Source organism: Tarenaya hassleriana, unplaced genomic scaffold (genome assembly GCF_000463585.1).
Source record: "Tarenaya hassleriana unplaced genomic scaffold, ASM46358v1 Cleome4, whole genome shotgun sequence".
NCBI lineage: Eukaryota > Viridiplantae > Streptophyta > Magnoliopsida > Brassicales > Cleomaceae > Tarenaya > Tarenaya hassleriana.
The window spans coordinates 6,000,626-6,028,188 of NW_010966881.1; the positions used below are offsets into that span (position 1 = coordinate 6,000,626).

Sequence of the window (27,563 nt, forward strand, 5' to 3'; positions counted from 1 at the left end):
TCCCGGGGGGGGGGGGGGGTCTGTATGCCATTCTTGTCCCATTTTCCACTACTTTATTAAAAAATGTAACTATTTAATTGTTTCCTCCTAGCAATTCTGTATCCAGAGCAGGGGAAAGCTTCCTTGATGGCTGAAGAAATCTCTCCTATTTGCAGGGTATGATGTATGTACTACTGTAGGGCGCTATTCAAGCACAGGCGTTGATGTTATTGGTATGAACATGAAAATTTTCAATTTCTTGAGATGCTTTTTTCCAGTTTAAAAAGAAAAGAGAGATAATGTGGTTGTCATGACTCATCATGGTAACTTATGGCATTTTATAATGCGGTCTTAAGTGCAGTTTTGTGAGCTGATGATGAAGCGAAATTTTTTACATTCTTTTTCCCAACTTTTTTGTGTCAAGGATGTGACAATGCGGTCTGAGGAATGTTATTTTTGAATATGGTAGATAAAGAGAATCCTGCCGAAGGCATCATTGTTAAGATGTCAAGTGGCAACGAAAAGCAAAATTGTTCACTCTCAGTTTCTGTTACTTGCCAGACGAATAAAGTTGATGTAAGTATTTGTATCTCGTACATTTTGCTAAACCTAATAAGATAGGAAATTGCAGAGTTGATTAGTACTTTCTATATTTAATACCTCATCTGTTGATTGTATCAGGGGCCAATCACACTCGAGAAATCAGGGATATGTCATTATGCGAGTGTTAGCGACTCATCTGTTTGAAATGAGCAGTAGTCTTTCTTAAACAATCTAACCAGGGATCTTTTCACTGATGGTATAGCTTTCCACTGTTGTCCTGGTTCAGATATATGTGTGTATCATGTCTAATCTCATATTTTCCTGTATGAGACTTTTGACTTCCAGGAATTTGTTCTTAGGGATTGCATGATTGAGTAATGTCTGCACTTGCCACCCTGTACATTGTGCTTGGACATCCTGAATTTCTTTGTAGCATTGCAACTTCTTTATTTATTCAAAGTATGGAATAAAAAGAAAAGCTTGTTGATTTGTTTAGGCAATTTGAAGGATATGATGTTAGTAACATGAGAAGACAGAGCATACTGCAGAGTTGAGTGGGTTGTTCTCTTTCAGATTTGTATGGGAGTCATAGGATTATACTGGAGAAAGGAATGGCAGCCACAGAAAGCAAATCTTGATTTAACATTTTATCCTTGGCATTCTTTAATGGTGAAAACTAAAGGCATTGGTCATGTGTGTTTTCTCTTAATGCTCGGAGTTCAAGATCTTGATTCTTGTTTGATTCACAGACTACTGAGTTGCGCATCCTTCTGGTTGTGCTACAACTATATCAGGCCATGGTGGTGGATGGGGTTGGTTTGGAACCTTACTGCTCATGTGAGTGCTACATTCTTTTAGAGGCTGTTATATTGCAAATAGGTTCAAAGTTCGCCTCTGAGTTGAAACGCTTTGATGTAACGTAAATTCTTCGATTTTCAGTGTCTTGTCCCTATTTGGAGCTTATTTGCTGGCTGCTGCAGCTTATCGGTATTTCGCCTTTGGAATTCGTGGCTTAGATGTATGTTCACATTTTTTTCCCTTGAATTGGTGGTAAAATATGGTTGATCTCAAACGGACATACTTGCTCCAACGGGCACACGATAGTTAAGATTTTGTTACATATGGTGAATGAATAAAGGACCAACCCAGTTCGTATCCCCATCTAGTGGGGGTGCTGGGGAAGTGAATATACTAGGCCACCTTACCCTACATACGGTGAATGAATGTTGGAAAATAATTATTATGGCTTGCCTAGCATTTTGGTTAATTTTATGTGTTGGTAATGCAAAGTTTTCATATCTGTTTTAGGTAATTCCCAATTTGGATTTCTGGGCGACCGCACCTCACAGAATACAGGTACTCTTCTTTGTTTATATCTTATCTTTTGGTGGCTCTGCATCTACTTCAAGACCACAGATTCAGGAGGCCTAGCTAGTTATGTTCACCACCACAGCTCATATTCTCCAGTCAACTTCTGAGCCGCCATAGCTCCTCTCTTAATCTTATTGGTGATCCTCGACACAAGGCACTGACCCTTCTCTCTGATTGTGAAAAAACGCCACCAGATTATTTCAGTGTATGTCCCGTCTTGGCCAACATGAAAGGTGCCTCCCATGTTTCTCTTCTCTGTGATACATTTTTAGGAGAACCGAAAGAATCGACCTTTCATCCGGTAGAAATAATACAAGCATCGGGGAAGAATACATACACACACAGCACTTGTTGTTTCTAATCTTCTGCAAAAACCACTGTTACTGTTTCCACATTACTGTACCTTTAGACATTCTTGTAGCAGTTTAGAAATTTACTCAGCCGATGTCTCCATGTTTCAGTACTTCTGAAAAACCATGTTCACAAATGCATGTGTGTGTATATACACATATACAGTTCGTGATGTGCTTCTCATATTTCATAGTGGGCATTCATAATCTAAGGCCACCTTTCACAGATCACCATGAAATCAACATGTTCAAGTAAAAACAGTCAATTTTTTTCCTTGATGGGGTCTGGAATCACAAATGGTACAAGGTTTTTTCGATTTGCAAGAATGATATAACGAGTAATTCTTGCTCCAACTGAAAGTTTCTGGTAGACAAATGACAGGAAAAGGGATATGCTATTATTGTAGAGCTATTAAAGCCATTGTTATGGTCACACGGATTGGTTGGGGGTTATTTCGGGGGTCAGGACAAGAACCTGCGACGAGAGAAACATTGAGTGCTGAGCGCCAACTACTTCGAGCCTGAAAGCCCAACCTTTTCTCAATTAACACCACTCTGTTATTTTGATCATCCTCTAGATCAGTTGGTACTTACAATTTTTCAATTTTTTTTAAATCCATCTCGTATAATTAAATTCTCCATGAGGGTTTTTTTTATTATTATAAACGTGTACCGTCGACTTTAATTTATATTTGTTTGTAAGTTACCGGAAAAAAATGGAGGAAAAAAAAAGTGAAGACAATGATATGCCATCTTTACAAGACTAGGAAGAAGACACTTAGCTTAGAAGCCAAGGGAAAATTATTCATATTCGGCATCTCTCTTCACCACCACCATCATCTCACATCCGCCAAAGACTAAATTATTATTATTATTAGGAAAATAACGAAATAATTCATATTCATTTTTCTCTAGTATGTAATTGAGCTATATATATATATATATATAACCTCCATGCCACCTTTTTTTTTAAAGAAAATAGTTATCCAAAAGAGTTTAGTTGAAGAAAATCTTATTGACTAAATCAATCATTTCTCTTACATATGGATACGAATTGTTGCCGACAATCCTTCTCATAAATCTAAGATAATTAGCGTAGAAACGAGTTTAATTAACTAATAATTATTTTAAGAAGATATATAATCATAATTAAGGAGGGGTCAACCACTCAGCGTCTATATTTACCTACTCATCACCCTCTAATCTTTTATTTTTATTATATTCTCTCTCATTCACCAAATATAATCATTAACAGTTCAAGTACTACTCTTCATCGCTTGCCCATCTTTATTATTTCTTGAAGCATTTTCTTTCTTTCTTTTAAATAAAAATGAAATCATTTGCACGTATATGCGATCATCAAAATACCAACCCCCCCAAATGGCTTTTCTCTTATTGTGTCCCTCGCAATTTCATGATTTCCCTTCCCCCTAACGCTTATAAAATTTCCATTTCTATTCACATTTTTGGCACTCGTCTCTTTCCTGACACCAACAAAAAAGAAAAAGAAAAAGAAACGACAAACATGGTGAAACCTTCGTCACCGGTTTCTTCACTCTCTGCACCTTCTCTTCCGAGAAAAGCCCGTCTCTCTCCTTACCTCTTGACGCTTCTAATGTTCATACTGTTCGTCGCCGTCCTCTATGGCGAAGATTTCATGTGTATCTTCGGCCAGCTCGAGCCCCGCCTCCCCCGGCCGCTCTCCCGAACCACCGGTACATCTTCTTATTATTGTCTCGTCATTTCTTTTGTAAGGTAGGGCTATATATACATAGTTACTGATATTTGAATATCTGAGATTATATTGACTTGAAGATACGTTCCATTTATAAGCATCAATGGCTCTAGAATTCCGGAATATCTGCTCATGTAAACATGTAGTTTATATGTGTTGAAGCTCATATATTCTCTGGTAAGATAGAATTATGGAGGGACTGATATCATACTTTGCATGCTAAAAGTAAACCCTGACCCGCATTGAAAGTTATTTATGCAAATAGAACCCTAGAGTTCTTGTTTTAATCAAGGAAATCCCCTCTACATCATTCACAACACGTGGAATTCAGTACAAATCTTTGAAGGGCAAGCAGAGTTCATCAGAAAACTGATGTTTCTCTTTTGCATTTTGTTGGGTGAATTTTGTGTTGTGGAGAGAAGAGGGGAAGGAGAAGAAGTATCCGTTTGCAGTGGGAAAAACGCCGGAAGGGTGTGACGTATTCAGCGGGAGATGGGTTCGGGACGAGACGAGCAGACCTCCGTACGAGGAATGGGAGTGTCCGTACATCCAGCCACAGCTGACGTGTCAGGAACACGGCCGTCCGGACAAGGACTATCAGTTCTGGCGGTGGCAGCCACACGGCTGCGATCTCCCCTCGTCAGTCTCTCTCTCTCTCTTGAGTGTCTTGATTTGGTTTATGTGATGTATAACTGGATGGGATGGCATTTCAGATTCAACGCTACGATGATGCTGGAGACGTTGAGAGGGAAGAGGATGATGTACGTAGGCGACTCGTTGAACAGAGGAATGTACGTTTCAATGGTCTGCCTTCTTCATCGGCTCATCCCCGACGACCAGAAATCCATGGAAACCTTTGACTCCCTCACTGTCTTCACCGCCAAGGTTGACGCTCTAATCATCCTGATTATTTTTTTTACGCATAGATTGTCCGGGTTGGATCCGGACCCGATTACAGATCCATTTTACTCGGGTACCAAAAATAATTTTTGGATTTTCGTAAGTCCGAAATTCAAATTCAAGACTTTAAATTTATTTCATTTATATATATTAGAGTTGATTGGGATTGGATATCCAAATTTCAAGATTATTCGAATTGGAACTCGAAATTTTGAGAGATTTCTTTCGTAATACTATATGTTTTTTTATATATATTTTTTCTAAGATTTTAGGTAAAAAGTCAATTTAATGTTGGGTAATAACAAAATCCGATCTGATCTCTAACATCCATACACGGGACTCGCAGATCAGATAGGGTATCGGAAATTCGGATTCTTTTGCCAGCCCCAGTCACAAAGGCATTGAATCGACTCGTTTTATTCTCAATTTGATTCTTGTTATGCCCATGTTCGTCGGAATCTGCAGGAGTACAATGCAACGATAGAATTCTACTGGGCACCTTTTCTCCTGGAATCGAATTCAGACGACGCGATTGTCCACAGAATCTCAGACAGGATCGTGAGGAAAGGATCGATAAACAAGCACGGAAAACACTGGAAGGGCGTGGACATCATCGTGTTCAACACCTACCTCTGGTGGATGACCGGCTTGAAGATGAAGATCCTGTAATTACCATATTCATATATACATGTCGTTGATTATTGGTTGAATTTCTTAATCATCAACCTTCTTTTGATGAACGGTTATGATTATACATGCAGGCAAGGGTCGTTCGACGATGAAGAGAAGGTGATAGCAGAGGTCCCGACGGAAGATGCATACAGGATGGCGATGAAGAGTATGTTGAGATGGGTGAAGAGGAACATGGATCGTAAGAAAACTAGGGTTTTCTTCACCAGCATGTCTCCCACTCATGCCAAGTCAGTTCTCCTCTCTCTTTCAATTCAGATGTGAAAACAAAAAAAAAGGCTTGCATTTGTTACTTCTAACCCAAGCAACTGAATTTTCTGCTGCATTCATGCATCTTTGGTTCCGCATTAGGCAGCTCTGCAGCTTTCCTTTCTGATTTCGATATGGGTCTGACTATCCCACAAGATTTCATACCGTTTTGCTTCCGCTTTTCGATATGAAGATTTTTCGTATTGATTTTCGGCTGCAGGAGCATAGACTGGGCAGGGGAACCGGGCAAGAACTGCTACAACGAGACAACGCTGATAGAAGATCCAAACTACTGGGGATCAGACTGTCGGAGAAGCATAATGGAAGTGATCGGAGAAGTGTTGGGAAAATCCAAGATTCCGGTGAGTTTCCTGAACATAACGCAGCTTTCGAGCTATCGGAAAGACGCTCACACGTCGATATACAAGAAGCAGTGGAGTCCATTGACGAAGGAGCAGCTGGCCAATCCAGTGAGCTACGCAGATTGCGTGCACTGGTGTCTCCCTGGTCTCCAAGATACTTGGAACGAGCTTCTCTTCGCCAAGCTCTTTTACCCTTAGACAACAACAACAAAGAAAAAAAAAACTATGTATTTTGTGGGGTTTTAGGGCAGATGTAAAGTGTGTTTTATTCGTGGAAGTCATTGAATTGATTCGTTTCCAATTTGTGTTTCATCCGAATTATTTTCCAAGCAGTCCAATAGATAGTTTATACATATACATATATATATATATATATATTCTAGGATGGTAATTATGAAATTCACTTGTCTTACAATACAAGATTCGACATTCATGTAACTTGTAAGTGGATTAGACGATATAATCACAACTCATTTAATTCCAGCCCAACTAAAATAAAATAAAATCTTATGAATTATTTAAATTGCATTGTATCTCAAGAAAATTATTTTGCTTAATGAGATAATCGAGAAATCATTTACATTCCATCCCAAACCCTTTAAGCAAATTAATTAATCACGGTACATAGAAATTTTATAGAAAATTCTTTAAAATCCTGAATATATTCAAATCCATTTCGATAACGCCCTTTATTCTTTTAGCCACAAACAATAATGGTAGGTGGGTTTTATGTCATTTTACATGCGACCAAAATAGGGAAAACATTAATAGCCTCCTTGCCAACTTGCATGTCAACTTGCATGTACTTCCTCCCTTTCCAAACAAAATATTTACACGTCGTACATAACTATTATACAAATAATCATAATTTATATATTATGTCATCCATTTATTTATTTATATGGAATATAAAATGTTCAAAAGAACAGTAGCGACTTTGTGCAACTTGTCTTTGTTTTTCTTTAAGCCAAGTTGAATTTCATTACATCCAACTTGCATTTCTGCATATATATAACGATTCCTTTGAGACTATCTGATATTTTAATGCAATTTTCAAGATCTTACCAATTGTTTTACTCAAATATGAAAATTATTGACCATTTCGTTTTTCACACTTGTTCACCTGTAGTTCGATTAAGTATATGTGTATATGAACAAGTGTATAAATTTGTCCAATTGCTAACTTAAAAGTATTTTTATTTCTACTTTTTCTGGACAAAAACACGATTCTTTTGTGTAAAGTTGGTTTGAATAAAACGACAGCTGATTTGGACCGACCTTCATTTTCTGCGCAATGTGTACCATAAATCTCGGCTTTATTAACAAGGTGTCGTGTTTTTAGAAAACGAAATAAAAACGTTAAGTACGCACGAACCCTATAATTAGCGTTTATTACGATCTATCCCTTACTACATAATTACATAGAACTAATTTATGAGTACCAATTAAAGCATATTATATATGACTTCGGTAATATACACCTCAATATGATTCGCTGCTTCATACGTTACCGTTCAAAACTTCAAAGAAGAAAGATGTTAGATATTAACCTTTTTCTTGTTAACAGATAATAGATATATAAACTGAGGGGAAAATACATGATAAAGCCCTCTTAATAAAGATCTCTGTTGTAAAGTTTCAAGAACCACGCGTACAAACAGGTCAAGAAGAAGGGAGAGGGGTCAACATCGTATCTTGATTCTTGACAAATCCCCCAAACCCTAACTTCGAAAAACGAACAAACGCACTAACATCACAATCTTTTTAAATCTCAGTTTTACCAAGAACCCTCGACTGATTTCGAAGTTCGAACCCGTGTCGAGAATTCAAAAAAAAAAAAGTCAAAATATTTGAAATTATTTGAAAAAAGTTCAAAGAAAGAAAATTTTAATTACGAGGTTTTTTGCGCAGTCTTCGGCGAGTTCTCCGCGAGCCGAGCCAACGACTGCAAGTTGCACCGTACGATGGTATCGACGAAGCTGCAAGTCTCTTCCTTTGTGTTACCGACGGGCACGTCGACGATGTATGACTCGACGACACGTGTCACCTTCCCGTCCGGCGACTCGTGCACCGTCGTCACCGACCTGTAGTTCTCGAGCCTGTGGTCCCCACCGACGACGCTGAAGCTGATGACGTGGCGCTCCTCGTCCAGGATCTCGAGCCTCTCGACGCTGAACCCCGCGGGCAGTCCCGACACGACGCGAACTTCCCGCACGGATCCCACGCGGACGCCGTCGCCCAGCACCACGTGGCAGCTCCGTACGAAGTGCTTGTACGACTGAGGGCTATCGAAGCGACGGAGGATGGCCCACACGGCCGACGCCGGCGCGTGGATCTCAGTCTCCACGACGGAGTAGCACTGCGTGGGGCTAACCGCTCGCTTGTGACGGAACGCCACGTGTTCGGGGACGTTCAAAGCACGCGCGAGGCACACTCGCGTCAACGGCGGCAGGGGCTGCTTGTGGATGTGACAGTGGCCGGAACTCACAGCGGCATTTGCCACGTCAGCGGAGACGGTTCGCTGGAACTGCAGCGGAGAAGGCGTGCTAATTTTAACCATCTCTCTAATGAGGTTGTAATGAGGTGCATGTAGGCATATATATATATATATATAATATGTATATTTGCGGCTGAAAAAGAGATATCAGTTTTGGGTTTCGTCGGTTGTATCTATGATTTTTTTTTTAACATATGGTTTTTTGCCAACTTGTTTTTTTCTTTATTCAGAAAATGAAACATGTAGCTAGAAGACCATCTTGGAAGAAATACATCTAAAAAAAAAAGAAAAAAGAAGATAATAATTAGATCAACATGTCCCATATGCACCTTGTGAAATATTTATTCAATATTAAATCCTTATCTTTTGTATCATTTTAAATAAACACAAAATCAAACGATTTTTACACCGAAATGCGGATGCGTAGAGGAATCCATGGGCAGCGAGTAGCAACTACTATTCATCAAGAAAGAACATTACTCTTTTATTTTTTGTACATAGCCTCATTAAGGCAACACCAAGCTTCAGGCTTTGATTTTTTTTTTGGGCGAAAGACAGAAACTTTATGATCTCGAAGTCGTTCTCATTTAGTGTTATTATAGAATCTTCCGTAGAGATATTCCGGCCGGGACAAGGAGCGGCGGCGGTCGGTTGAACATGGCGGCGGCCGAAGAGGTTTGGGCGTTGGTGCTAGCGGAAACGAGAGGAAGCAGAAGAACATGCCCAATTTGTGGGCCCATATCTCTAGGCGGCCCATTTATTAGTCTAAATTGGGCTTTTAAGAAAACCGAGTTTAGTAAAATAAATTACCCATTAATTGATTCTTTTTTTTTTTTTTGCAAACTATGTGACTTTAGTTAAAACATTTTGTAAAATAAAATTTCTTAATTAATTATTATACACCAATTATCATTAGTTCACTAATTTCGTGTAAATAAATTAAAGAAACAGTAAGGATAAAAGGATTTTTTTTCCCTTTCTTGAAAAGGGCTTTCTCTACTTCAGTGTTCCTCCTCTTCAAAAAACCTATCTCTAACCTTTTGAATGGCATCCACAAGGTTCTTCAGCTGTATCATACGACCCAATTCTGCGTCAGTTTCTTTAGTTTATGCGTTTATTTATGAAGCGAGACGCACGCATGCTTTCATTACAAACCTCTTGTTTGGCAAACCTATTGTATGTGAGCAGTCCTTTATATAGATCTTCACTATCTTGCCCCGAGCTTTCTTCCTGCCATTAATGGGTTTTTTTTATTATTATTATTAGCAAACCTACAGAACGTTACAGTTCATGTACTTGTGCACACGCACCAACTGAAGAAGTGTTTCGAAGGACTTTGTGTCAATGCATGTTGATTTGATGCCCATTTCTGATAGAGTCCTGCCAGATACGAGGAAAGGTTTAGTCTTTTTGTTACCGGGTTTCGCTTACCATTTTCAGACAGGAGATGATGATGTTTTGTACTCATGACCTGCCAATGGTATGAGCAAGAAACTGACTCTTGGCAGCTAGTCTGTCGTGTTCTTCGCTAGTCATTTCCAGCATTTTGCATCCCTGCTCAGTGTGTGAATGCGTATATTTATATATATATTCTTGAACATTCTTGGTATATATATCCTGAAATCCCTTTGGACTATATTGATCTGTGTGTTCGATTGTCTCTGTGAACGTGTTTTCTCTGGTTCCATGGAAACAGAGACAAGAACAGAGAGATGAAGCAGTACCTCTGTCCGGAAAACATTGAGGAACTTAGAGCAAGTAGCTTCATCCCGTAATCTGACTTTATCGTACATAAAGGCTAAACCTTTCCACCCGTCTTTTCCGCTTCGTGGTCCAAACATGGGGTGTGTGCAGAGAATGTCACAATCCTCAGGTACCACCTGAACAAAACCAAACACAAGTTCCGACACGCAGCGCAAAACATGCACTTAAACTGACCCAACAAACTCTGCAGTTGTGTATAAAAGACATGAACATCGGAATGAGAAGCACAACGAGTGTTTGGATGGGAAGAAAATGAGAGAAAGTCTCAGATGAAGCTGAGAGTTTTACTTGGAGAAGAACGTCCTTGGGATGCTCCTTGACAGAGAGAACATCAGCAAAGAGAACAGGACGCCTAATGCTCTTAAGTGGCATCGACTCAAGGACATTGGAGAGCGAAAGAATCGATGTGCAGAGCAAGATGACATCACTATCGGCTTCAAGAAAGGCATCAGTGTCCCTGCAACCACAACCATGGATGGAAGAAGAAGATGAAGATGATGATGAAAAGGGTATTGTGTATAATATGGTTTTTCGGTCGAGATTATTACCGGAAGAAGACAATGCCGAGACGGATACAGAGATCAGAGTAATCAGAACGGGAAGTGGCATGAATGCTATGACCTTGTTTGATCATTGTCTCTGCCAGGAACTGTCCGAGGTTGCCGAACCCAACGATCCCTATTTTCAGGTTCTTGTTCGGAGAAGCAGACATGGCCATGGCTTGAGCTCAAGCTTCTTTTTTTTTAATTATATATATATACTTAAGAAAGGAAGAAAAGAACAAAACCAATTTGGCTTTGATCTCTTTGGATCATATAGGCAAAGGCCAAACATGATATGCCACACTGGAATATTTCTACACGTATTTTTTTGGTTTTATTATGTAGAAGTTGCGTGGACGATACTGAGACCCACGATCTATGCCATGGAAGTAAACACGATCGATAACTCCAGTTACGTAACATATATACATATATACATAGAGATGAATATCAGCTCACAATCTCAAGGATTCATATGTTTCAATGGGCAAAGTCCGTAAATGAAATAGTGAAACCAGGACAAACCTCGATCAGTAATAATAGCATGCCACACACATGTCGACCAAACCCTCTTAACCTAAAATTCAAACCCCACACACACAATTTCAGCAGAATATAGCACTTGAGCTTTCATATAGGCATTGAGAGTAAGAGAAGAACACCAACCAAAAAAAAAAAACCATTGTTTTTGAAGTAAATCTGCCGGCAGAAGCAGATAAGATACTTAGGTAAGGTCGTCCTCCTCTAGCTCCTTGGCCTTCAGCTTTTCCTTCACCCTTAGTAATAGTGTTGTCTTCCATGAATCCTGAAAACATGCCCAGATTGCATATATGATTGCACCATTACAGAAGGTCAGGTGATATATATACACGCACACACACATATAATATTCTATGGGCGGGTTTCAGATCGTACCAGAGGTGTCATGCTGTCGAATTCCTTGACGACATCTGTGAACTTTGCAACGTCCTCCTCATCAATAACAGAGGCAATGTCCTGTCAAGTGGAAAAAAAGATATGCATTTAACATATAGAAACCTATTTTGCCCGCTGAGCTAACAGACTATTGATCTGATGAGGGAGGAAAAGTTTTGTAATTGATGTTATTATGTATGCTGTTCATAGTTTGGTACACAATCCAATGAACAAAAAGAATTGGTTCTCTCACTCTATTTACTGTTAAACAAAAAAAAGACATCAAACTAAACCTACCGCCAAGAACTTGCACTCCCGAGTTCCTGAAAAAGTTGGATCAAGGTCCTGCAGAAAACCGGGTGTTAGATTAATGTGATGCTTTTGAGGACATTCCCGAGAAAACGCTTAGAGCTACGTTACGTATATGCTATGTACAAGAACCTGATACTTCTCCAATGCATTGCTAATGGAAACAACATCGCTTTTGCATAGATGGCAAATGCCAGCATTGAGAAGATGCCCCTTAACTCCATATTTCAGCAAGTTATTGTTGAGGGACTGGCGGGCTATTTCTTCATAAATCTGGATTGCCTTGTCATACCTGACAAAAAATTGAAACGCATATCATGCAAATATTGCCATCTCATCACTGCTCCAATAAACTAGTAACAAAACTCTACAAATGATGATTTGCATCTCGACAATGTTAAAGCATAATATAAGAAAGCAGAAAGGCAAGATGGACGAATTCTTACTGCTCCATCTGGGCAGCATATTGCGCCACCTTTAGATTGCACTGGTTAGCAGAAGTTGTTACTTCTTCATTTTGAAAAAATTCAGCTGCCTTTTCAAAGTAAGCAATAGCTTGGTCGATGTTTTGATCAGATTCATAATACTCAGCAATTTCCTGCATACAGAAGACATTCCACAATGACAAACGATTGGGGACGAATGATTGGTGCGCCTCTTAGGATACCGCCTAAAAAGCGATGCAGAAATTGCAACAAACTGTACAGTTAAAGAACACGGATAACGAATGGATCGACCTGTAAAGGATAAAGCGGCGACTGATAATAAAGAACAAAACCTGAAGAATAAGGCCCCTAATAAAACCCTCTTTCAATCTTAGTAAGTACTTATAATCCCAATTTCAGGCTAGGCAAGAAAACACGGTACCTTATAATATCGTGCAGCCATGCCAAGCCTTCCTATCTCACAAAATATATTTACTGCTTGCTCTAAGCAAGATGCAGCCTCTGCAGAAAAGGTCACGCTTATATCAGGACATGATACAAATGGATATCGTAAAAGATGATGCCAGGAAAAATGCTAGATTTCATAATCACCACTAACAATAGGGTCCTCGCATCATTGACCCTCTACCAAGTGGGAGACTCATAGGACCAATAACAATGACAGAGATCTCGATCATAAAGAGTGGCTTTCAGGCCATAAAATACAATAGAGTGTCCCAGCGAGTTGCATACCATTTGTATTTATTTTCTTGTAGCATTTGGCAGCTTCAGCGTAGGCATTAGCAGCATCATGTTTGCTATCTGACTGCAGACGCAGACCAATGTTATCATATGCTTATGCACATTCTTCCAGATATGAGGAAATAAAAGATTCAGTGTCGTATCCAAAGAAATCACCTTTAAGTGACAGTTAGCCATCTTCACATAAGTTACTCCTGCTTTATCCCCTGCAATATCATGTGTCGAAAATGTAAGCAGGAAGCCATAGCAAGGGCGTGCATCAACAGTCCAAGAGAAAGCTCGACCTAATTCACTCTACCAAAATAAAACTCAATCTGTGCTATGATCTATCAAATCTTCCATCAGAAAGATTAGGTTTTTGCTTCTAGCATAGCAACTTCAACACTTATTTTGCACCTTAATCTATGCTATGGCATATTGCAAGGCCACGAACCCAATGATAGAGCGAGCAAAATCATCGAATCTCTGGGTGTCGCGAGTTTTCAGCTTAGAATTTTGGTAGGCAGATCCTATGAACCAATTATGTCGTTGATATATTATATTCTTATACCAAAACAAACATTCCAATGGAAAATGACCAAATACCAACCCACATACGACAACTTCTGACATAATCATTAAGAAATCACCGCAAACTACAACCTGATCATAATATATTACCTAAATCTCATATTTCTTAAAAAAAGTGAATAAATCCACGAGGAATCGAACGAGAAACGGATGAAATGGAAATCCGATAACACAAAACGAAAGAGAATTCGGCCCGGAAAACGAAGGAATTACATGCTTTGGCGAGCTTGTAGGAATTAGCAGCTTTTTCGAGGAGATCGGCAGCATCCTCGTACTTAGAACCAAACAGACCCCAACCATTGAGCTTCTTGTCAGCATTCTTCTCGAATTCCTCCCCTCTCACCAGATGATCCCCCATTTCTCTCCCCCCACCCTCCGTCTCGTATTCACCCTCTTCCTCCTATAACGATGATCGGATTTTCCCTTCAGATACGTTCCCCTTTTCTTTCCCTCCAAAAAAGAGGAATTGTTTCGATGAATTTTCGCAGTGAAGAAGATAGAGACGACAATCGGTTGGGAGCGAAAAGTCGGGGAAGTTTCGCTGGAGAAAATTTTCAAGGCCTATTAGTGAGCCAGGCTTTATAACGTCACCTGTAACAGTTTTCGGACTGCCTATTTCAAAGTCAGGCCCATTAGGCCCACACGACGAGTTCAGGACGCATTATTAGGGTAAGGCATTTCAAGTCCGAGAACCCAAAACAGATATAATTTTTTTTTCTAAAATTAAAAAATAATTAAACCATATGAAAATAATTAAAAGAACCTAACAAAAAAAAACAAGATTGCATTGAGCAGATAATTCCATTATCAGTTCAAATGCTGACAAGAACCCATCTGAAACCAAATTGTATATATGCATGTAAACGTAAAAAGATTAATCTTTTGTTTGAGTATTTCGCATCAAACACCAGTTACTGAATCGATCACAGTTGACCCTTAACCTCTGATTTCTGCCGATAAGTGTAGCTTAAGAACATATTAAGTTGGTCTATGCAAAAACACCATGTTCTATGGTCCCAGAAAGCTCTGGGTTTATGACAATAACTGGTTTTTCTAACAAAATGTGTACCTTAGTTGGAAAACAACAACAACTGTTTCTTCAATCCTCTAACTTCTTCAGTATACTTGACTTATACGTAGTGATATCTGAATCCTCTGGTGAATCTGGAGCCGACTTGACAATAAAGAGTGCTCCTTTACTGCGCAGGAAGTTTGCAGCTTCATCTGCCAGCCATTAAGGAGTGTTGGAAATTTCGAAAATGGTCACACGATTCATATTTTCATTTTCATGAATTGCTGTAAAGTTCCTACATGCTGGATATAGCAATTTCTGAATACCCTTATGTCTCAATGGAATCTAAGATGGGTCGAATGGCAGAGAAAGATCCATGTGTGTGACCGAAAGAGAATAAGGCGTTTGAGATAGGCAAACGGAAAGATTGAACAAGAAAGACCTGATTTTGAGATGACGGCAAGAGCTTTTAGAGCTTCTTTCCTCGTCTTGTCGTCTTTAGCAGCCCCCAACATGTTGAGAAGCTCTTGAGCCCCTCCCATTTGCACAATCTTCATTCTTCTTCCATCTAAGAGATCAAACCAAATGGTTTCGATTCAGGTGCATGTGGCGAACAATTTCAAGTTACCATGAAAGCAAATCTCGATATTCGATCTTTTGTTTTTCATCAACCCATCTGCCAACCAGTATTGCATCGGAGATTTCCGTTTTCAAGAACCGAACTTGCACAACAACTATATAATAGTACACAATAACAGAGAGCAAAAACAAGAGAACCAGTTAAAACAATTCGATTATGACATGGTAGGAACAGGTTCCGAAGCAGAGAACTTTGAAAGATTCCGGGTTTACCGTCAACGGCAAAACGGGCAAGCCTAGAAGCTCCCATTCTCTTAAACAATGGATCCTTGACATGTAAAAGCGATATAGATTGCTGAAGCAAGTTATCTCCTGAGTTACCAAGTGACGAGAAAACTTACTAAGCAAAAGGATATTACAAGGAAAACAAATCCCTAGTCGCATTTTACAAACAATGTGCTTACCCATATAAGGGAAGATCTGATATCCAATAGCCGTTGCTGTCCCAGCAAAGATAAGTTTCAGCAACCACCCAGTTTTCCTCTCAACTTCCTCTTCAATGGTGATATCGTCTAATGATAAGAAGCAACAAAGCCAAAGCATCAAAACACCAATCAACGAGATCCAACCAAAATGTAAGGCCTTTTCTTCTTCATGAACTTCAATCCAGAGCATAAAATCCTCCCCAGATGAACTAATTCACTCGAAATGCCCAAAAATCAAAACTTTTGATCTGAGAAAGAAATCAAATCTTTCCTTTACCCGATCTTTGCCCATGACTGTACTCAAAGAGAAACAACGAAGTCGTCACACAAGCAACCAATCCAAGCAAATGAATACCAGCAAACTACACACTGAATCAGAGCTCGTGAGATTCATATTATCGATATATTTCATGAAAACCATATCCATATATCGCTCTATCCATCATCCTATATATTGGGCAAACATAGAACCCGAATCCAATTCCGAGTAGCTAAAGCTGATAAAAGACGATTCGAGAGAAATGAAAGAAGAAGAACGGACCTTTCTTCTTCAAAGACGAGAAATTGCGAGATCGAAGATACCCATATCTCCCTCTGCAACAGTACTGCAATTTCAACCATTGATCAATTCAGAGAAAGCCGAAGAATTTCAGAAATGAAAATTCAGAGGATGGCTTAATAGTGATTACATTGGCTAAGCGAGCAGCAAGAATCCGCATGACTTCTGCCTATCGGCTACTTTCGCTGGGAAATCGAAGACAAAAAACCTTGCTTGCCCTCGAGACCGACCCAGCTCTCGTTTGTTTACGTTTAATCTTTCTAAAGGTGAATTGTTGAATGTATCGATGTATTTACTGATTTGTTTGTAATTTTCTTGTATTGCGACCAAAGTTGAAATCTTTTTCATGGTAAATTGTTGAATGTATTTATGTATGTGTTGGAAATTGTTGGACCCTTTTTCTCATTTGAACGAAATAGTTTCACTTGATCACATACATTAAAAGATGCATCGAAATTTGTGGTTGCAAGAAATAAAATTGTTGAAGTGAGTTTCAGTAAACATGCAATGAAAATTCAACCATTAGCAAATCTGCTCAAAAGTATATGAACCGATGGGAAATGTCTCTGCGGTTTGTCGTACGAAGACAGAGGCTTCCTTCTGGCAAGTGAAAACTGCTTCTAGTTCTTCCTGTTTGAAACACGACCGTCAGAATTTGTAGAATCAAAGTGAGCATATAAGCTAAGCTACTTTGTTCTTCATGTTCATGTCTCAGTGGGTATGGAAGTCTGGTTTTGTTACAAGACCTGAATTGACTAACCTTGTGTTCTTTGTCGGGACGATCAGTCCTCGTTTCTCCAAGCTCTTGAACCGGTCCCTCGCAAGTGTGCAACATGCCTATCCCCATAGGAAGGGGGATTCTTTTAGTTTCTTCTTTCCGGGCCGAGAAATCAGAGAATGGAGGAGAAGTAACCTTGTGTTCTTTGTCGGGACGATCAGTCCTCGTTTCTCCAAGCTCTTGAACCGGTCCCTCGCAAGTGTGCAACATGCCTATCCCCATAGGAAGGGGGATTCTTTTAGTTTCTTCTTTCCGGGCCGAGAAATCAGAGAATGGAGGAGAAGAAAAAAAAAAGTATATACCTTTAGCTTGCGAAGTGATCCGGTGACTTCTTCGGATAACAGGACTTGAACTGGAGCAGGCTCAAATCTGAAACACAGATCCCCACATCGAAAATTGAAAGCATAAACCAACATAGAGAAATTGTACAAGGCATAAGGAGCTTTTTCATACTTGTGTTTTCCCAGCCGAGGAGGACGTGTCTTTAGTATTTCCTGCTTAGCAATGACTCGCCGTAGATGTCTCTTCTGTTTTTCCTCATCTTCGTTGGCTATTTCTTGTAAGATGCTCGGCAAACTACATAAAGGAAATAAGCGAAAACAGCCGTAAGAACATGTTCTTTTGTGCGTTTGTATATCCATGCACATCAGGATTGGAAATCATTAAACCTGTCAATTTCTTTCGATATCTCAGTTTTCTTCTTTTCCTCGGATTCCTTCTTTTGTTGTTCTTTTTGTCTACTTCGCTTGTTCAATTCCACACGGGTTACCCTCTTTGTTTTCAAAAGCCTGCAGCAGAATTATTTAGGAAACATGGGATCCGACTCTTTAACTGCGATATGTGCAAACAAACCGTAACTGTCATTATAAGAAGCCTCACCTTTTCTCTGACTCGGTTCCCTTGTTCTCATCATCTGCATCATCTTCCCCATCACTACCATTGTCCACTTCTAGAAAGTACCTCTGAGATAGCAACAGCAACAGCAACAACAGCAGCGAGTGGTCAGTTGAAAGTGTGAGTGGACATGTTCTTTAAGGTTGCAGAAAATCAACAACGCAATAAGTTAAATAATACAGTTGACTGATACTCACATCTTCTTCAGTAATTTTTTCTCCTTCAATGGTCAAAGGAACAGGCTCTGGCCCCAACTCCACCTTGTAGACTTTCTGCATTTCTTGAGCAACTGCTTCAGCCAACACATCCTGGAAAGGAATAATAAGTACAGAATGAGCACATTAACCAGTAAATAAGCTCGCTTACAAGAGCCATCGTTCATAGCATCCATCACCTGGTGACTGTCAAATGAAGGGTTGTATGAACATCCTGCAGGTTCAACTTCTACAGCAGGAGGAATAATCGAAGGTTTTGACGCCTGTATAACGTGTGATTCCAGTAAATAGGGTAAGCTTTCGTCTAAAACTAACTAATTTTTCAGCTACAAGAACAGAAGAAAAATCAAACAATAATGGCAAACCAGGGTTACCTTTCTAGAATAATTCTTTTGTTCCCCTGCAAGATGTTGCCAAAGAACTCTTTTTCAAAAATGATATCATGGAAGAGATATAAACAACGAATGTAAGAAACGATCTACAAATAGAAAGATTACACCAAACAGACCTTGGCCATCACCCCACAAGTCCGCCATTCCAGAATCGTCGCCATTAACCTACAACATAGGAAAACATTAAGAATATAAGCTTCACAAATCATTACAATAAAACCATCTTACTTGTTAGTGATCGATACCTAACCTTTTCAACTTCTTTGGGTGGTTCAGTTGCTTTGACAGATGTCTTCTCATTTTTCTTCGCCTTTGGCTTAGATGATGGCACTGCCTGAACAAAGGGGTTTTTCTGCAAAATGCTATCACATCGGAGAACCTTCACCCTATGTTTCTCAATCTTCCGCTTCACCGAAAGATCTGACATCATATGTAAAAAATAAAATACTTTTCATTTGCAAATCAATCTGTAGAAGCTCTAGAATACGAGAACCGAAGAAAGTTAACTTCTTTGGTATGTTGTTCAAATACGAGATAACCCACCCAAAACAAGGGATACTCTCCAACTTGTAGGAAGGAATGATTTGCTACTTTTATTTTGTCTTCACACAGAAAATGGCCAATCTGGCTCGATCATAAGTATAAGGTCAGTTCCAATCCAGTCCAATATTCCGATCTCTGCTCTAATCTATAAGCAACCAGATAACTTATATCCCTAAACACATATGCTTAGATTTTCCCAGTTCTTCCTCCAGAAACTTCAGAACTGAGACATGCATCTCAAGAGATGATAGCAAGACAAAATTCATACTTTACGAGACCAAATCTCTGAAAAGGTTGAATATTTTGCAGCTTGTAGGCACCCCAAAGAAAAATAAAGGAATCACAAACAACAATCGATTTGAACCACGAGAGAACTATAAGACCTAAACCCACACAACCCGAGAGAACCCAAAAACTAAAAGGATAAACGGAGACAGAAGAAACAAAAACCTCGGGATTTGTCGACGTGAAAGAGCTCCTCCGTGGGAGCAGCGGAGAGATTGCCGCCGGAGAGAGCGTCTTTGGTTGTTTTCTCGTAGAAATCCTCTATGTCCTCCGTGCTTATGTTTGCCCTCCATGCTTTCTTCCCTTTCCTTGAACTCTTCGCCCTCTTCCCCATCTCGCTCTCTCGGCGGCGCAGAGGGGTAAATCACACAATTGAACTTTTGGTGTCGTAACAATTTCTGCGATACATCAAAAAATTAGAAGGAATTAGCAAAGCCATCAAAGCCATCGCAGCACGAGGCATGAGCCTGGAGAAATTACAGACTGATCTCGATGCCATTAAGAGAGAGAAATAAATTCCTAGAACGTGAACTGAACCAAGTTTGATTCTATCGTCGTGATTGAGAACCATAGCAAGTCACAATTCAATTCCCAATCCGAACCCACAAGCGTGAAATCAAGTGTAGAGGGAGGAGGGAGACAAAGAGTATACCTGAACAACGGAGGAGACTCACACCTCACGGTGGTAGTCGATGGTAGAGGGTGAAGAAGCAGAGGGAAAAGACGCTGACAAAGGGAGGATGAGAAACAATGATAGATTAGGGCAAAATACAAATTAAAACTTAGCGGGTCTTAAGCCCATTGGGCCCATAGCCCAAAAACCCATATTTGTTATTCTTTTACGCGTTTTTATATAAAAGTATATACGATGTGCATGATTGGGGATCTTCTTTCTTTTAGAATATTATCACAATGGAAATAATAAAAAAATATATATTATAAATATATGTGCGTGTGATGTTTGATAGCAAAAACCGCCCCCGTGACCTAATTTTCGATGATTCTCTTGTCACATTCACGAGGAGTGGGGTAGAAGGAATGCTAAACCCTGACTACAACATATTATTTTTGTACATTCTTATAGAATAGGTGCAATATTATTTTGTCCTTTTGGTTCCCTGCGGATTCACGTATGGTCCATGCAAATCTTGGAGTTTAATTAAATAACCCGTCCTCGAACATCTACGTGACATGGACGGACAAGTTATCCGTATCATCGGTTACTAGACATCGTTGTTTATTAATAAGACATCAGGGAAGAAGCATAAAAAAAAGTCCATAGCATGTCATAAAATGGTGAAATCCTGCAGTTTTATTAACGTAAACTAGTTACCACCGAAATCCTTTTTTTTTCCGAATACATAGGAGATTGGACCAATGGGTAATTTACACGTACATATATATACTGGATTTTCATTTATTGTTTTTTTTTGAATCATGATTGTGTATATGCTTGTAAAAGATGTGACGGTAAAATGATACGCCGCGCGGATTATTTGTTCGGAAAAGGGAATATAATTCAATCGAGGAGAAGACAAAAGAGATATAGCTGTCGCAAACACGAGACCTTTACGTTTTTTTGTTGTAACTATATATATATATATATATATATATATATATATGTGTGTGTGTATATATATATTATTTGTTTTGAAAATAGGAACCTTTTTAACACAAAAAAAAGTTTTTTTTTTCTTTGGTAAAACGAGGACAACTTAGCTCTTTGTAGCCATTAGAATCAAATGTTGATAGTGACCCTTCTATTACTTTCATTAATTTTATATAGTCTCTTAAATATTTTACCCGATGTCAACATCACTCGGACTAGTTATATGGTTTTAATGATAACCATTTCTATTTTCATATAACCGAAAAAAAAATCCACAATCCATCTAGAGAAATTATGAATAATGCTAATACATATATATATACACACACACATAGACCGCATCCCATTACAGTAGTTTGCTTCAAGCTTTGGTGGCAGCATTGATGGTTCGTCATACAAAAGGCTTATATATATAATAAAAGAATATATGAATAGCACGACAGATGGTTTAACGTGCACGAGAGATTGAGGTTCTTGTATAGACGTATCGATTTTCTTTTGTTTTTTTCAACAAATTCTTGATTTTATTGTTTTCATACGAACCACGATGTGGCGAAGTAACTTCGTAATTCAATTTGGATGTTTTATATAGATCCCTTTTTCAAGCTTTTCGTATGCAAAACCCTTAAAACAAGTTACCGTGTGATACATTGATATATATATATATATATGTATATATATATATGTATATATATGTGTGTGTGTGTGTTAATGTCCGAAGGAGACGAGCTTGAGTTGCCAACACGAAACTTGTCTCTTTCTCTCTCCGCCTCAAAGGGGCAACAAAAGCATTTATTTCTCAACTTTAGAGATTAATAGAATTTTTTTTTGTTTTATTATATCGTCAAAATATGCATGTGAATGTACTTTCCCGGAGTGCAACTCACGTGAGTTTTGGCTTAGCAAGTCACAAGATCTTCAATATCATGTCTGAACTCTTACATTATCATAGATTACTCCTACAGCCTATCAGATTAATTAAAATTATCATCGTACAAATTAATTTATGTACATTAAATACGTGTCTGCAGTCCATCGGTACATATGCGTGTATAATATCATATCTATATATGTGGTACTTAAATGTTTATACATTTTCCTCTAGTCAAGCAACATGGGCGTTGAACCATGCAAGTTTTTTTTATAAAAAAAATCTAGCAAGATTTGTTAATTTAGTTACAGAGATAATTTCGAATAAGAAATATAAGGTAATCTAAATCTGCAAGTATTCGTCCGTTTTCACGTTTTTTGAATCTGTTCATTTGAGGCCTTGTATCCATACAACTATGATCATTTTGGAAGTACATTTTTCTCAAAAAGAAAAAAGAAATTGAAACTATTTGTTGTTGAGTTTAAAAAGTTGTACCGTATTGAATATATATAGGATTGTTGAAAAAAACGAGAGTGTGTATATATTGATTAGGACAATGAAAAGTCTATGAAGAATTTGGATTCGTGATATGTATATGTATATATATATATATATTATAATATGTATATAACAACGACAAAGTTTTTCGATTTAAAAAGTGGTTAAGTATGCAAGGGTCGATACATGTACACACTAACATATATATTTATTCTGGAATAAAATTAAACTGAATTAAAAATGTGGAACAAATCATCATTCATTCTGCGTCTCATGCGATCACTGTAGCATATGATATATGATTGGTGGCACGTACTACTACTTCAGATTTTTTGTTGCGTCATTTTTATTTAATATTTAATACTATGCTCAAATAAAAGTGGACAGCAAAACGCGTACACGTCAGCAAATAACAGCCATAATTATTTAGGACAAAATTTCCAAAATTAATATGATGTCTGATTCGATTGCTTTTCACTCGAAGATTAGTTGTCCATGATTTTCTTATTTTCACGTTATAGTGTTTTTTTTCTTCTTTTTGGTTTTAAGCAAAAAAAGAATCTCGCAGGACACATTTTTTCCAACATAATAAAACACGCGAATAAAAACAATAATATGCCATAGAAAATATTCCTAATCTCCGATTCTTTCTGGCGGCTAATATAAATCATATAAATCACATCGGTGAAAAAAGTTGGTCTATTATCTTAATCCGATTAATCGACTATTTTTAAATTTTTATTTCATAAAACACAAGTATCAATATATATATATATATATATTGGATATCTACCAGATACCAATATCGAGCATCCGACCGATTAAGTGATATCTAACGATATTTAAATCATTATCATATTTTTTTCAAGATAGTTATAATTAAATCATACTAACTCGATTCTTATATCAAATAGATCGATCGACCTACAAGGCAAATACATCACAAACATATGGGTATATAACAGTACACACACAAGTATATACTGTATCTATACAGACGTCTCTGCAACTACTCGGCATATATATATACACACACACTTAAAATATGATATCAAACCGTGTCAGATGAAATTCCTCTTCGGGTCGTATTTTCCACATACATTTTAGTGCGGGTTTACGTTATTTCCACGAAATATTTTATAACTCCATGAACCTTGTCCCAATTATTTTATGAATGAATAATTATTGGGATAATGGTCAATTCTAACAGTTCTATTATGAAAATAAAGAAAGTGATATACTTGATCATATATGTATATTGTATATATATGGGACACGATAGGTGGATATATGATACTAGTAAACAAAATATATAAATAACCAGCAAAAAAAAAGGTGACAAGTAAATGAAATAATTTCAAGAAATATGAAGACGACAAAATGATTGCTGATCTGTTGATTTTGTTCTTTTGTCCACACTATTTTCAAATATCTATTTATTTAATTTCCGGAGTATAATCAAATATCGATAAGTATTCAGTCTCACTCAATGGACAACAGGGGATTGAAGTGAGGTTCTCCGTATGTCAATTCTCGAACCGAGCCACAGTTTCGCACAAGTGGTTAATATTTACAAGGTGTTTTAATCACTAAGGAAAACAATGTTGAATTATAGTGTATATATTTTTTAGATAAAACATGTATACACACGCACACATATATATATATATATATATATACACACATACATATATATATATATATACACATATATATATATTTAAATGCAAATGTATAGATACTTCCGCTCCACGAGTTCAAGTGGGTCGAAACCGTGGTACCGAAGTATACATCCTATCACATGTCGATGTGTTTCATTCTAAGTACAATTATATATTTCATCGTTACAAACTTTTCACCTCAAAATTTTGCATCAGTATCTCATAATCCATCCGTGCGAAAATATTTCATTCGAATATTTGTGAACCATTTTTCTATCTGGTTACACGATAACCATGGCTATATATAAACATCCGGCGTTTTCTTTAAACGTGAGACTCTATCTAGACCAAAACTAGGTATACGATTTCGTTCGTAACATCGGCTGTTGCCCTATTTGATTGAGGATACATGGAGTTTTCGCCAAATATAGGGAAAACCCTAATTTCTTATTTTGTTTATAAATCGGTTTGATTGATGGTTAAGTATAAAGACAGACTGTAAAGGTGAAACAAGAGTATATGATATGTCTAGGAGGCCTAAAGAGGATCATAGACAAGGAGAGAAGGGTGTTGAAGGAGGGTTTGTGCATGTAGAGTTATTGTTTGGTTGTGATGATTAATCGGCACACATGTGAATTGGTGGGTACGTTTCTTTGTCCGTGTGGAATATAGACAATGCTGTATATATATGCTACCAAGCTTGGCGCCAAATGATCCATATACTTCAACTCGCGTAGTATATGTATATTTATGTGTATACATACGTTCATATATACTCTTTGCAGGTATGTCTTTGTATACATGTATACATCGTATATCTTGTCTTTCTTTCTCGGTGAAAACTAGAGGAAATGAATGCACCTCACTATTCCATATATATAAGAAGTTGCAGTATATAATATTTGGTTGTCTATGTGTTCGAAAAGACATGAATCCATACACCGGTGTGTGTATATAAATAAGTAAACATGTATTTTTGCCTATACAATATGCACGCACGCACACATACGTGTGTATATATACATACACACGCATATACACGGAATTTAGAGATGGAGAGAGAGAGAGAGAGACGGGACAAGGAGGTGATGGATATATAGGTGAAAGAGAGAGAGAGAAAGAGGAGAGTAGTATTCATAAAGATCCCCGTGAGGAGTGTTTGGAGGCATTCCAAAATCACAACTAACATTCTTTTGTTTGCTTTTATCCCCTCCTTTGCTTCTTTCGATGCTTCATCTCTCTCTCTCTCTCTCTCTCTCTCTCTCTCTCTCTGTCTCTCTCTCTCCTCCTACTTACATGATTTCTAACTCAGCTTCTTGCCATCACGAGCTCATGATTCCTTTCCTTTCTTTTTTAATTTTTTTTTAAAAATATATTGGGCCATTTGTTCTTAGTTAAAAATCATATGTAAAAGCTATAATATACGCAACTGGGTCAAAATATCTCTCTTTTTAACTCTTGCAAAAGTGAAATCTCGTTGATGTGAGATTGGTGATTACGTGTTTATCCAATGGTGTTGTCATGATTAATAATATACAGTATACTTACTATAACATCTTTCAATTTGAAAAACACTCCATAATATGTAGAAAAAGTGTTACATTCTATGAACTACAAGCCATGCAACTAAGCAAACCCATCAAATGATATTTGAGAACTACTTAGGTCTTTCTAAACATATATAGCAACATATAGATAGACAGTAAAAAAAAATGAACTGGACATCAATTGCGTATTCTCATTATTTTGGTAGGTAGAGACAGAGATAACATGTAAAATACATTTATTTTGGAAAAAAAAATAATATCCATTCGGATATTATATAGAATATATCGCATATTATAAGACATAGAGGCAATCAAGTAATTCACGAGATACAATTCGCAGTTGTCCGTATATTATATTTTGTAACGATCAAGAGACAATGGCAGTCATGTGAGGCGAAGAGCATCCTATAAGCGTTATATCTCAGATCTCTATATAGAGCCTCAAACACACACACACACACACACACATATATATATATATGTGTGTGTGTGTGAATATATATATACACACACACAAACGCATATACAATTCCTCTATACGAGTTAAGAATGGTTTCAAGGGAGCACAAGAGAGGTTCCTCTCTTCATGAGAAGATTCAATTGCTTCGCTCAATCACTCACTCTCATGCTGTAATTAATTTCTTTCTTCACCTCTTATAAAACCCTTCTCTTTTCTTTTCCTTTGTTTCTTCTTCCATTGAATTGGACCGATCAATTTGATAAACTCCTTTGTGTGCGTATATATACTTCCTTCCGGCTATATGTGTATATATATTGATCGTTACATAGTAACATACGTGCTTGATTTAGATCTTTATTTCTTTACATGATCAAATTTTTGCGTTTCTACTTTCTTTTTTACCAAGACAAAAGTTAGGTGCTCCTTGATTTTGATATTTCTTCTAATTTATCCTCCTGTCATTTGATTTTTTTTTAAATCGATGTGGGTGTTAAAGACATTTCGTCTAAGTAACCACTGGCCTTAATTTTGATATTTCTTCTAATTTATTTTTCCGTTTTTTCACTGATTTTTGCTGTAAGAAAAGTAAAAACAAAAATTATTAAATGGGAGAAAACATCAGTGATCTTAAGGATCGCATGCACAGTCATACATGTTTTTGGTCCTTGTTCTTTGTGTGTGTATGTAATGCCTTCCTTTTCTTCATCACTGCTAATTGTATACATGATTCTCCACTAAGCATAATCCATATATATATATATATGTAGTGGACGCAATTCGGGTTTTGAAACTAAAACTATGTTGCGAAATGAATGTTTGCGTATGGTAGGTGAACGAAACATCAATCATAGTGGATGCTTCCAAATATATCCAAGAACTTAAGCAGAAAGTAGAAAATATCAACGAAGAGATTGAAGCGGAGCAATCTTCTTCAAGCGGGCAAGCCGATCCATTTCCCATGGTATGATATACATATATATAATATACCCACAACTACCAAAGCATATAATAAAAAATGTAATTAATTATGATCATATATATATATATATATATATATATATATATATATTCGGTTCATCCATCGACGATGTTTCTTGATTTGAGCTTTACTTTGCAGGTTACAGTAGAAACCCTAGAAAAGGGTTTCATGATAAATGTATTCTCAGAAAAGAATCAGCAGGGATTGCTCGTCTCCGTCAAACCCTAACTTCG

The 27,563-nt window shown here is 37.7% G+C and overlaps 7 protein-coding genes and 1 long non-coding RNA gene across 18 annotated transcripts in view; 3 read left to right on the forward strand and 5 right to left on the reverse strand.

Moving 5' to 3' along the window:
* The window catches only part of LOC104824341, a 3,628-nt gene extending 1,212 nt beyond the window's left edge, over positions 1-2,416 (forward strand). For 2 of the 8 annotated variants that reach the window (XR_002024562.1, XR_002024564.1), the window contains exons 5-10: positions 92-212; positions 449-555; positions 661-778; positions 1,272-1,359; positions 1,462-1,540; positions 1,831-2,416. This is a non-coding gene — a long non-coding RNA (uncharacterized LOC104824341). Of the gene's footprint in view, positions 1-91; positions 213-403; positions 556-660; positions 1,360-1,461; positions 1,541-1,830 lie in introns of all 8 variants that reach the window. The other 6 variants (XR_773429.1, XR_002024563.1, XR_002024561.1 and 3 more) reach the window with 5 other exon arrangements.
* Positions 2,417-3,615: 1,199 nt separating this feature from the next.
* On the forward strand, positions 3,616-6,493 carry LOC104824342 (protein trichome birefringence-like 33). Its single transcript, XM_010556388.2, has 6 exons — positions 3,616-3,958; positions 4,401-4,617; positions 4,692-4,863; positions 5,344-5,543; positions 5,640-5,798; positions 6,038-6,493. Exons 1-6 carry the CDS (start codon positions 3,658-3,660, stop codon positions 6,375-6,377), a joined length of 1,389 nt encoding a protein of 462 aa, XP_010554690.1. The 5' UTR covers positions 3,616-3,657; the 3' UTR covers positions 6,378-6,493.
* A 1,196-nt stretch (positions 6,494-7,689) lies between these two features.
* LOC104824343 (abscisic acid receptor PYL6-like) lies at positions 7,690-9,458 on the reverse strand. Of its 2 annotated transcripts, XM_010556390.2 has the most exons (2): positions 9,157-9,458; positions 7,690-8,706 (listed from the first exon to the last, which is right to left on the reverse strand). In XM_010556390.2, the coding sequence occupies exons 1-2, from the start codon at positions 9,181-9,183 to the stop codon at positions 8,071-8,073; spliced, it is 663 nt and encodes a 220-aa protein (XP_010554692.1). In that variant the 5' UTR covers positions 9,184-9,458; the 3' UTR covers positions 7,690-8,070. The 2 variants fall into 2 exon arrangements, with proteins under 2 accessions (XP_010554692.1, XP_010554691.1); XM_010556389.2 differs by having other exon boundaries at positions 7,691-9,458.
* A 98-nt stretch (positions 9,459-9,556) lies between these two features.
* Positions 9,557-11,338, reverse strand: LOC104824345 (arogenate dehydrogenase 1, chloroplastic-like). The gene is made up of 7 exons (XM_010556393.1): positions 10,989-11,338; positions 10,729-10,897; positions 10,401-10,556; positions 10,148-10,230; positions 9,987-10,056; positions 9,832-9,906; positions 9,557-9,743 (listed from the first exon to the last, which is right to left on the reverse strand). The coding sequence occupies exons 1-7, from the start codon at positions 11,156-11,158 to the stop codon at positions 9,678-9,680; spliced, it is 789 nt and encodes a 262-aa protein (XP_010554695.1). The 5' UTR covers positions 11,159-11,338; the 3' UTR covers positions 9,557-9,677.
* Positions 11,339-11,458: 120 nt separating this feature from the next.
* LOC104824344 (alpha-soluble NSF attachment protein 2) lies at positions 11,459-14,520 on the reverse strand. 2 transcript variants are annotated; one of them, XM_010556391.1, is made up of 9 exons: positions 14,177-14,520; positions 13,550-13,599; positions 13,385-13,457; positions 13,074-13,153; positions 12,653-12,804; positions 12,339-12,498; positions 12,195-12,242; positions 11,898-11,978; positions 11,459-11,787 (listed from the first exon to the last, which is right to left on the reverse strand). In XM_010556391.1, the coding sequence occupies exons 1-9, from the start codon at positions 14,319-14,321 to the stop codon at positions 11,707-11,709; spliced, it is 870 nt and encodes a 289-aa protein (XP_010554693.1). In that variant the 5' UTR covers positions 14,322-14,520; the 3' UTR covers positions 11,459-11,706. The 2 variants fall into 2 exon arrangements, with proteins under 2 accessions (XP_010554693.1, XP_010554694.1); XM_010556392.1 differs by lacking the exon at positions 14,177-14,520 and adding an exon at positions 13,790-13,856.
* Positions 14,521-14,874: 354 nt separating this feature from the next.
* LOC104824346 lies at positions 14,875-16,866 on the reverse strand. The gene is made up of 6 exons (XM_010556394.2): positions 16,729-16,866; positions 16,581-16,644; positions 16,019-16,126; positions 15,828-15,926; positions 15,418-15,543; positions 14,875-15,187 (listed from the first exon to the last, which is right to left on the reverse strand). Exons 1-6 carry the CDS (start codon positions 16,756-16,758, stop codon positions 15,063-15,065), a joined length of 552 nt encoding a protein of 183 aa, XP_010554696.1. The 5' UTR covers positions 16,759-16,866; the 3' UTR covers positions 14,875-15,062.
* A 108-nt stretch (positions 16,867-16,974) lies between these two features.
* LOC104824347 (uncharacterized protein At2g40430) lies at positions 16,975-20,465 on the reverse strand. 2 transcript variants are annotated; one of them, XM_010556396.1, is made up of 13 exons: positions 20,358-20,465; positions 19,871-20,103; positions 19,128-19,297; positions 18,994-19,042; positions 18,860-18,885; positions 18,665-18,748; positions 18,468-18,578; positions 18,256-18,338; positions 18,045-18,164; positions 17,830-17,952; positions 17,679-17,745; positions 17,512-17,588; positions 16,975-17,228 (listed from the first exon to the last, which is right to left on the reverse strand). In XM_010556396.1, exons 2-13 carry the CDS (start codon positions 20,037-20,039, stop codon positions 17,219-17,221), a joined length of 1,089 nt encoding a protein of 362 aa, XP_010554698.1. In that variant the 5' UTR covers positions 20,040-20,103; positions 20,358-20,465; the 3' UTR covers positions 16,975-17,218. The 2 variants fall into 2 exon arrangements, with proteins under 2 accessions (XP_010554698.1, XP_010554697.1); XM_010556395.1 differs by lacking the exon at positions 16,975-17,228 and adding an exon at positions 17,295-17,358.
* A 5,782-nt stretch (positions 20,466-26,247) lies between these two features.
* LOC104824590 lies at positions 26,248-27,558 on the forward strand. Its single transcript, XM_010556686.1, has 3 exons — positions 26,248-26,521; positions 27,181-27,312; positions 27,469-27,558. The coding sequence occupies exons 1-3, from the start codon at positions 26,441-26,443 to the stop codon at positions 27,556-27,558; spliced, it is 303 nt and encodes a 100-aa protein (XP_010554988.1). The 5' UTR covers positions 26,248-26,440.
* The last annotated feature ends 5 nt before the right edge of the window (positions 27,559-27,563 follow it).

Coding starts and splice junctions, on each gene's coding strand:
- LOC104824342 (XM_010556388.2), top strand. CDS start 3,658: ATGATTTCCCTTCCCCCTAACGCTTATAAAATTTCCATTTCTATTCAC. Junction 3,959..4,400: donor GCCGCTCTCCCGAACCACCG/GTACATCTTCTT, acceptor TGTGGAGAGAAG/AGGGGAAGGAGAAGAAGTAT. Junction 4,864..5,343: donor TCACTGTCTTCACCGCCAAG/GTTGACGCTCTA, acceptor CGGAATCTGCAG/GAGTACAATGCAACGATAGA.
- LOC104824343 (XM_010556389.2), bottom strand. CDS start 8,739: ATGGTTAAAATTAGCACGCCTTCTCCGCTGCAGTTCCAGCGAACCGTC.
- LOC104824345 (XM_010556393.1), bottom strand. CDS start 11,158: ATGGCCATGTCTGCTTCTCCGAACAAGAACCTGAAAATAGGGATCGTT. Junction 9,907..9,986: donor TCGAAACACTTCTTCAGTTG/GTGCGTGTGCAC, acceptor CATTAATGGCAG/GAAGAAAGCTCGGGGCAAGA. Junction 9,744..9,831: donor ATAGGTTTGCCAAACAAGAG/GTTTGTAATGAA, acceptor CGTATGATACAG/CTGAAGAACCTTGTGGATGC.
- LOC104824344 (XM_010556391.1), bottom strand. CDS start 14,321: ATGGGGGATCATCTGGTGAGAGGGGAGGAATTCGAGAAGAATGCTGAC. Junction 13,600..14,176: donor CTACAAGCTCGCCAAAGCAT/GTAATTCCTTCG, acceptor ATGATATTGCAG/GGGATAAAGCAGGAGTAACT. Junction 13,154..13,384: donor CAAGAAAATAAATACAAATG/GTATGCAACTCG, acceptor CCTTTTCTGCAG/AGGCTGCATCTTGCTTAGAG.
- LOC104824346 (XM_010556394.2), bottom strand. CDS start 16,758: ATGCGGATTCTTGCTGCTCGCTTAGCCAAT. Junction 16,127..16,580: donor CTCGTCTTTGAAGAAGAAAG/GTCCGTTCTTCT, acceptor TCTTATCATTAG/ACGATATCACCATTGAAGAG. Junction 15,927..16,018: donor TCAGATCTTCCCTTATATGG/GTAAGCACATTG, acceptor TTGGTAACTCAG/GAGATAACTTGCTTCAGCAA.
- LOC104824347 (XM_010556395.1), bottom strand. CDS start 20,039: ATGGGGAAGAGGGCGAAGAGTTCAAGGAAAGGGAAGAAAGCATGGAGG. Junction 19,298..19,870: donor TCACGTCGACAAATCCCGAG/GTTTTTGTTTCT, acceptor ATATGATGTCAG/ATCTTTCGGTGAAGCGGAAG. Junction 18,749..18,859: donor AAAAGAATTATTCTAGAAAG/GTAACCCTGGTT, acceptor CACGTTATACAG/GCGTCAAAACCTTCGATTAT.
- LOC104824590 (XM_010556686.1), top strand. CDS start 26,441: ATGGTTTCAAGGGAGCACAAGAGAGGTTCCTCTCTTCATGAGAAGATT. Junction 26,522..27,180: donor CAATCACTCACTCTCATGCT/GTAATTAATTTC, acceptor TGCGTATGGTAG/GTGAACGAAACATCAATCAT. Junction 27,313..27,468: donor AAGCCGATCCATTTCCCATG/GTATGATATACA, acceptor TTTACTTTGCAG/GTTACAGTAGAAACCCTAGA.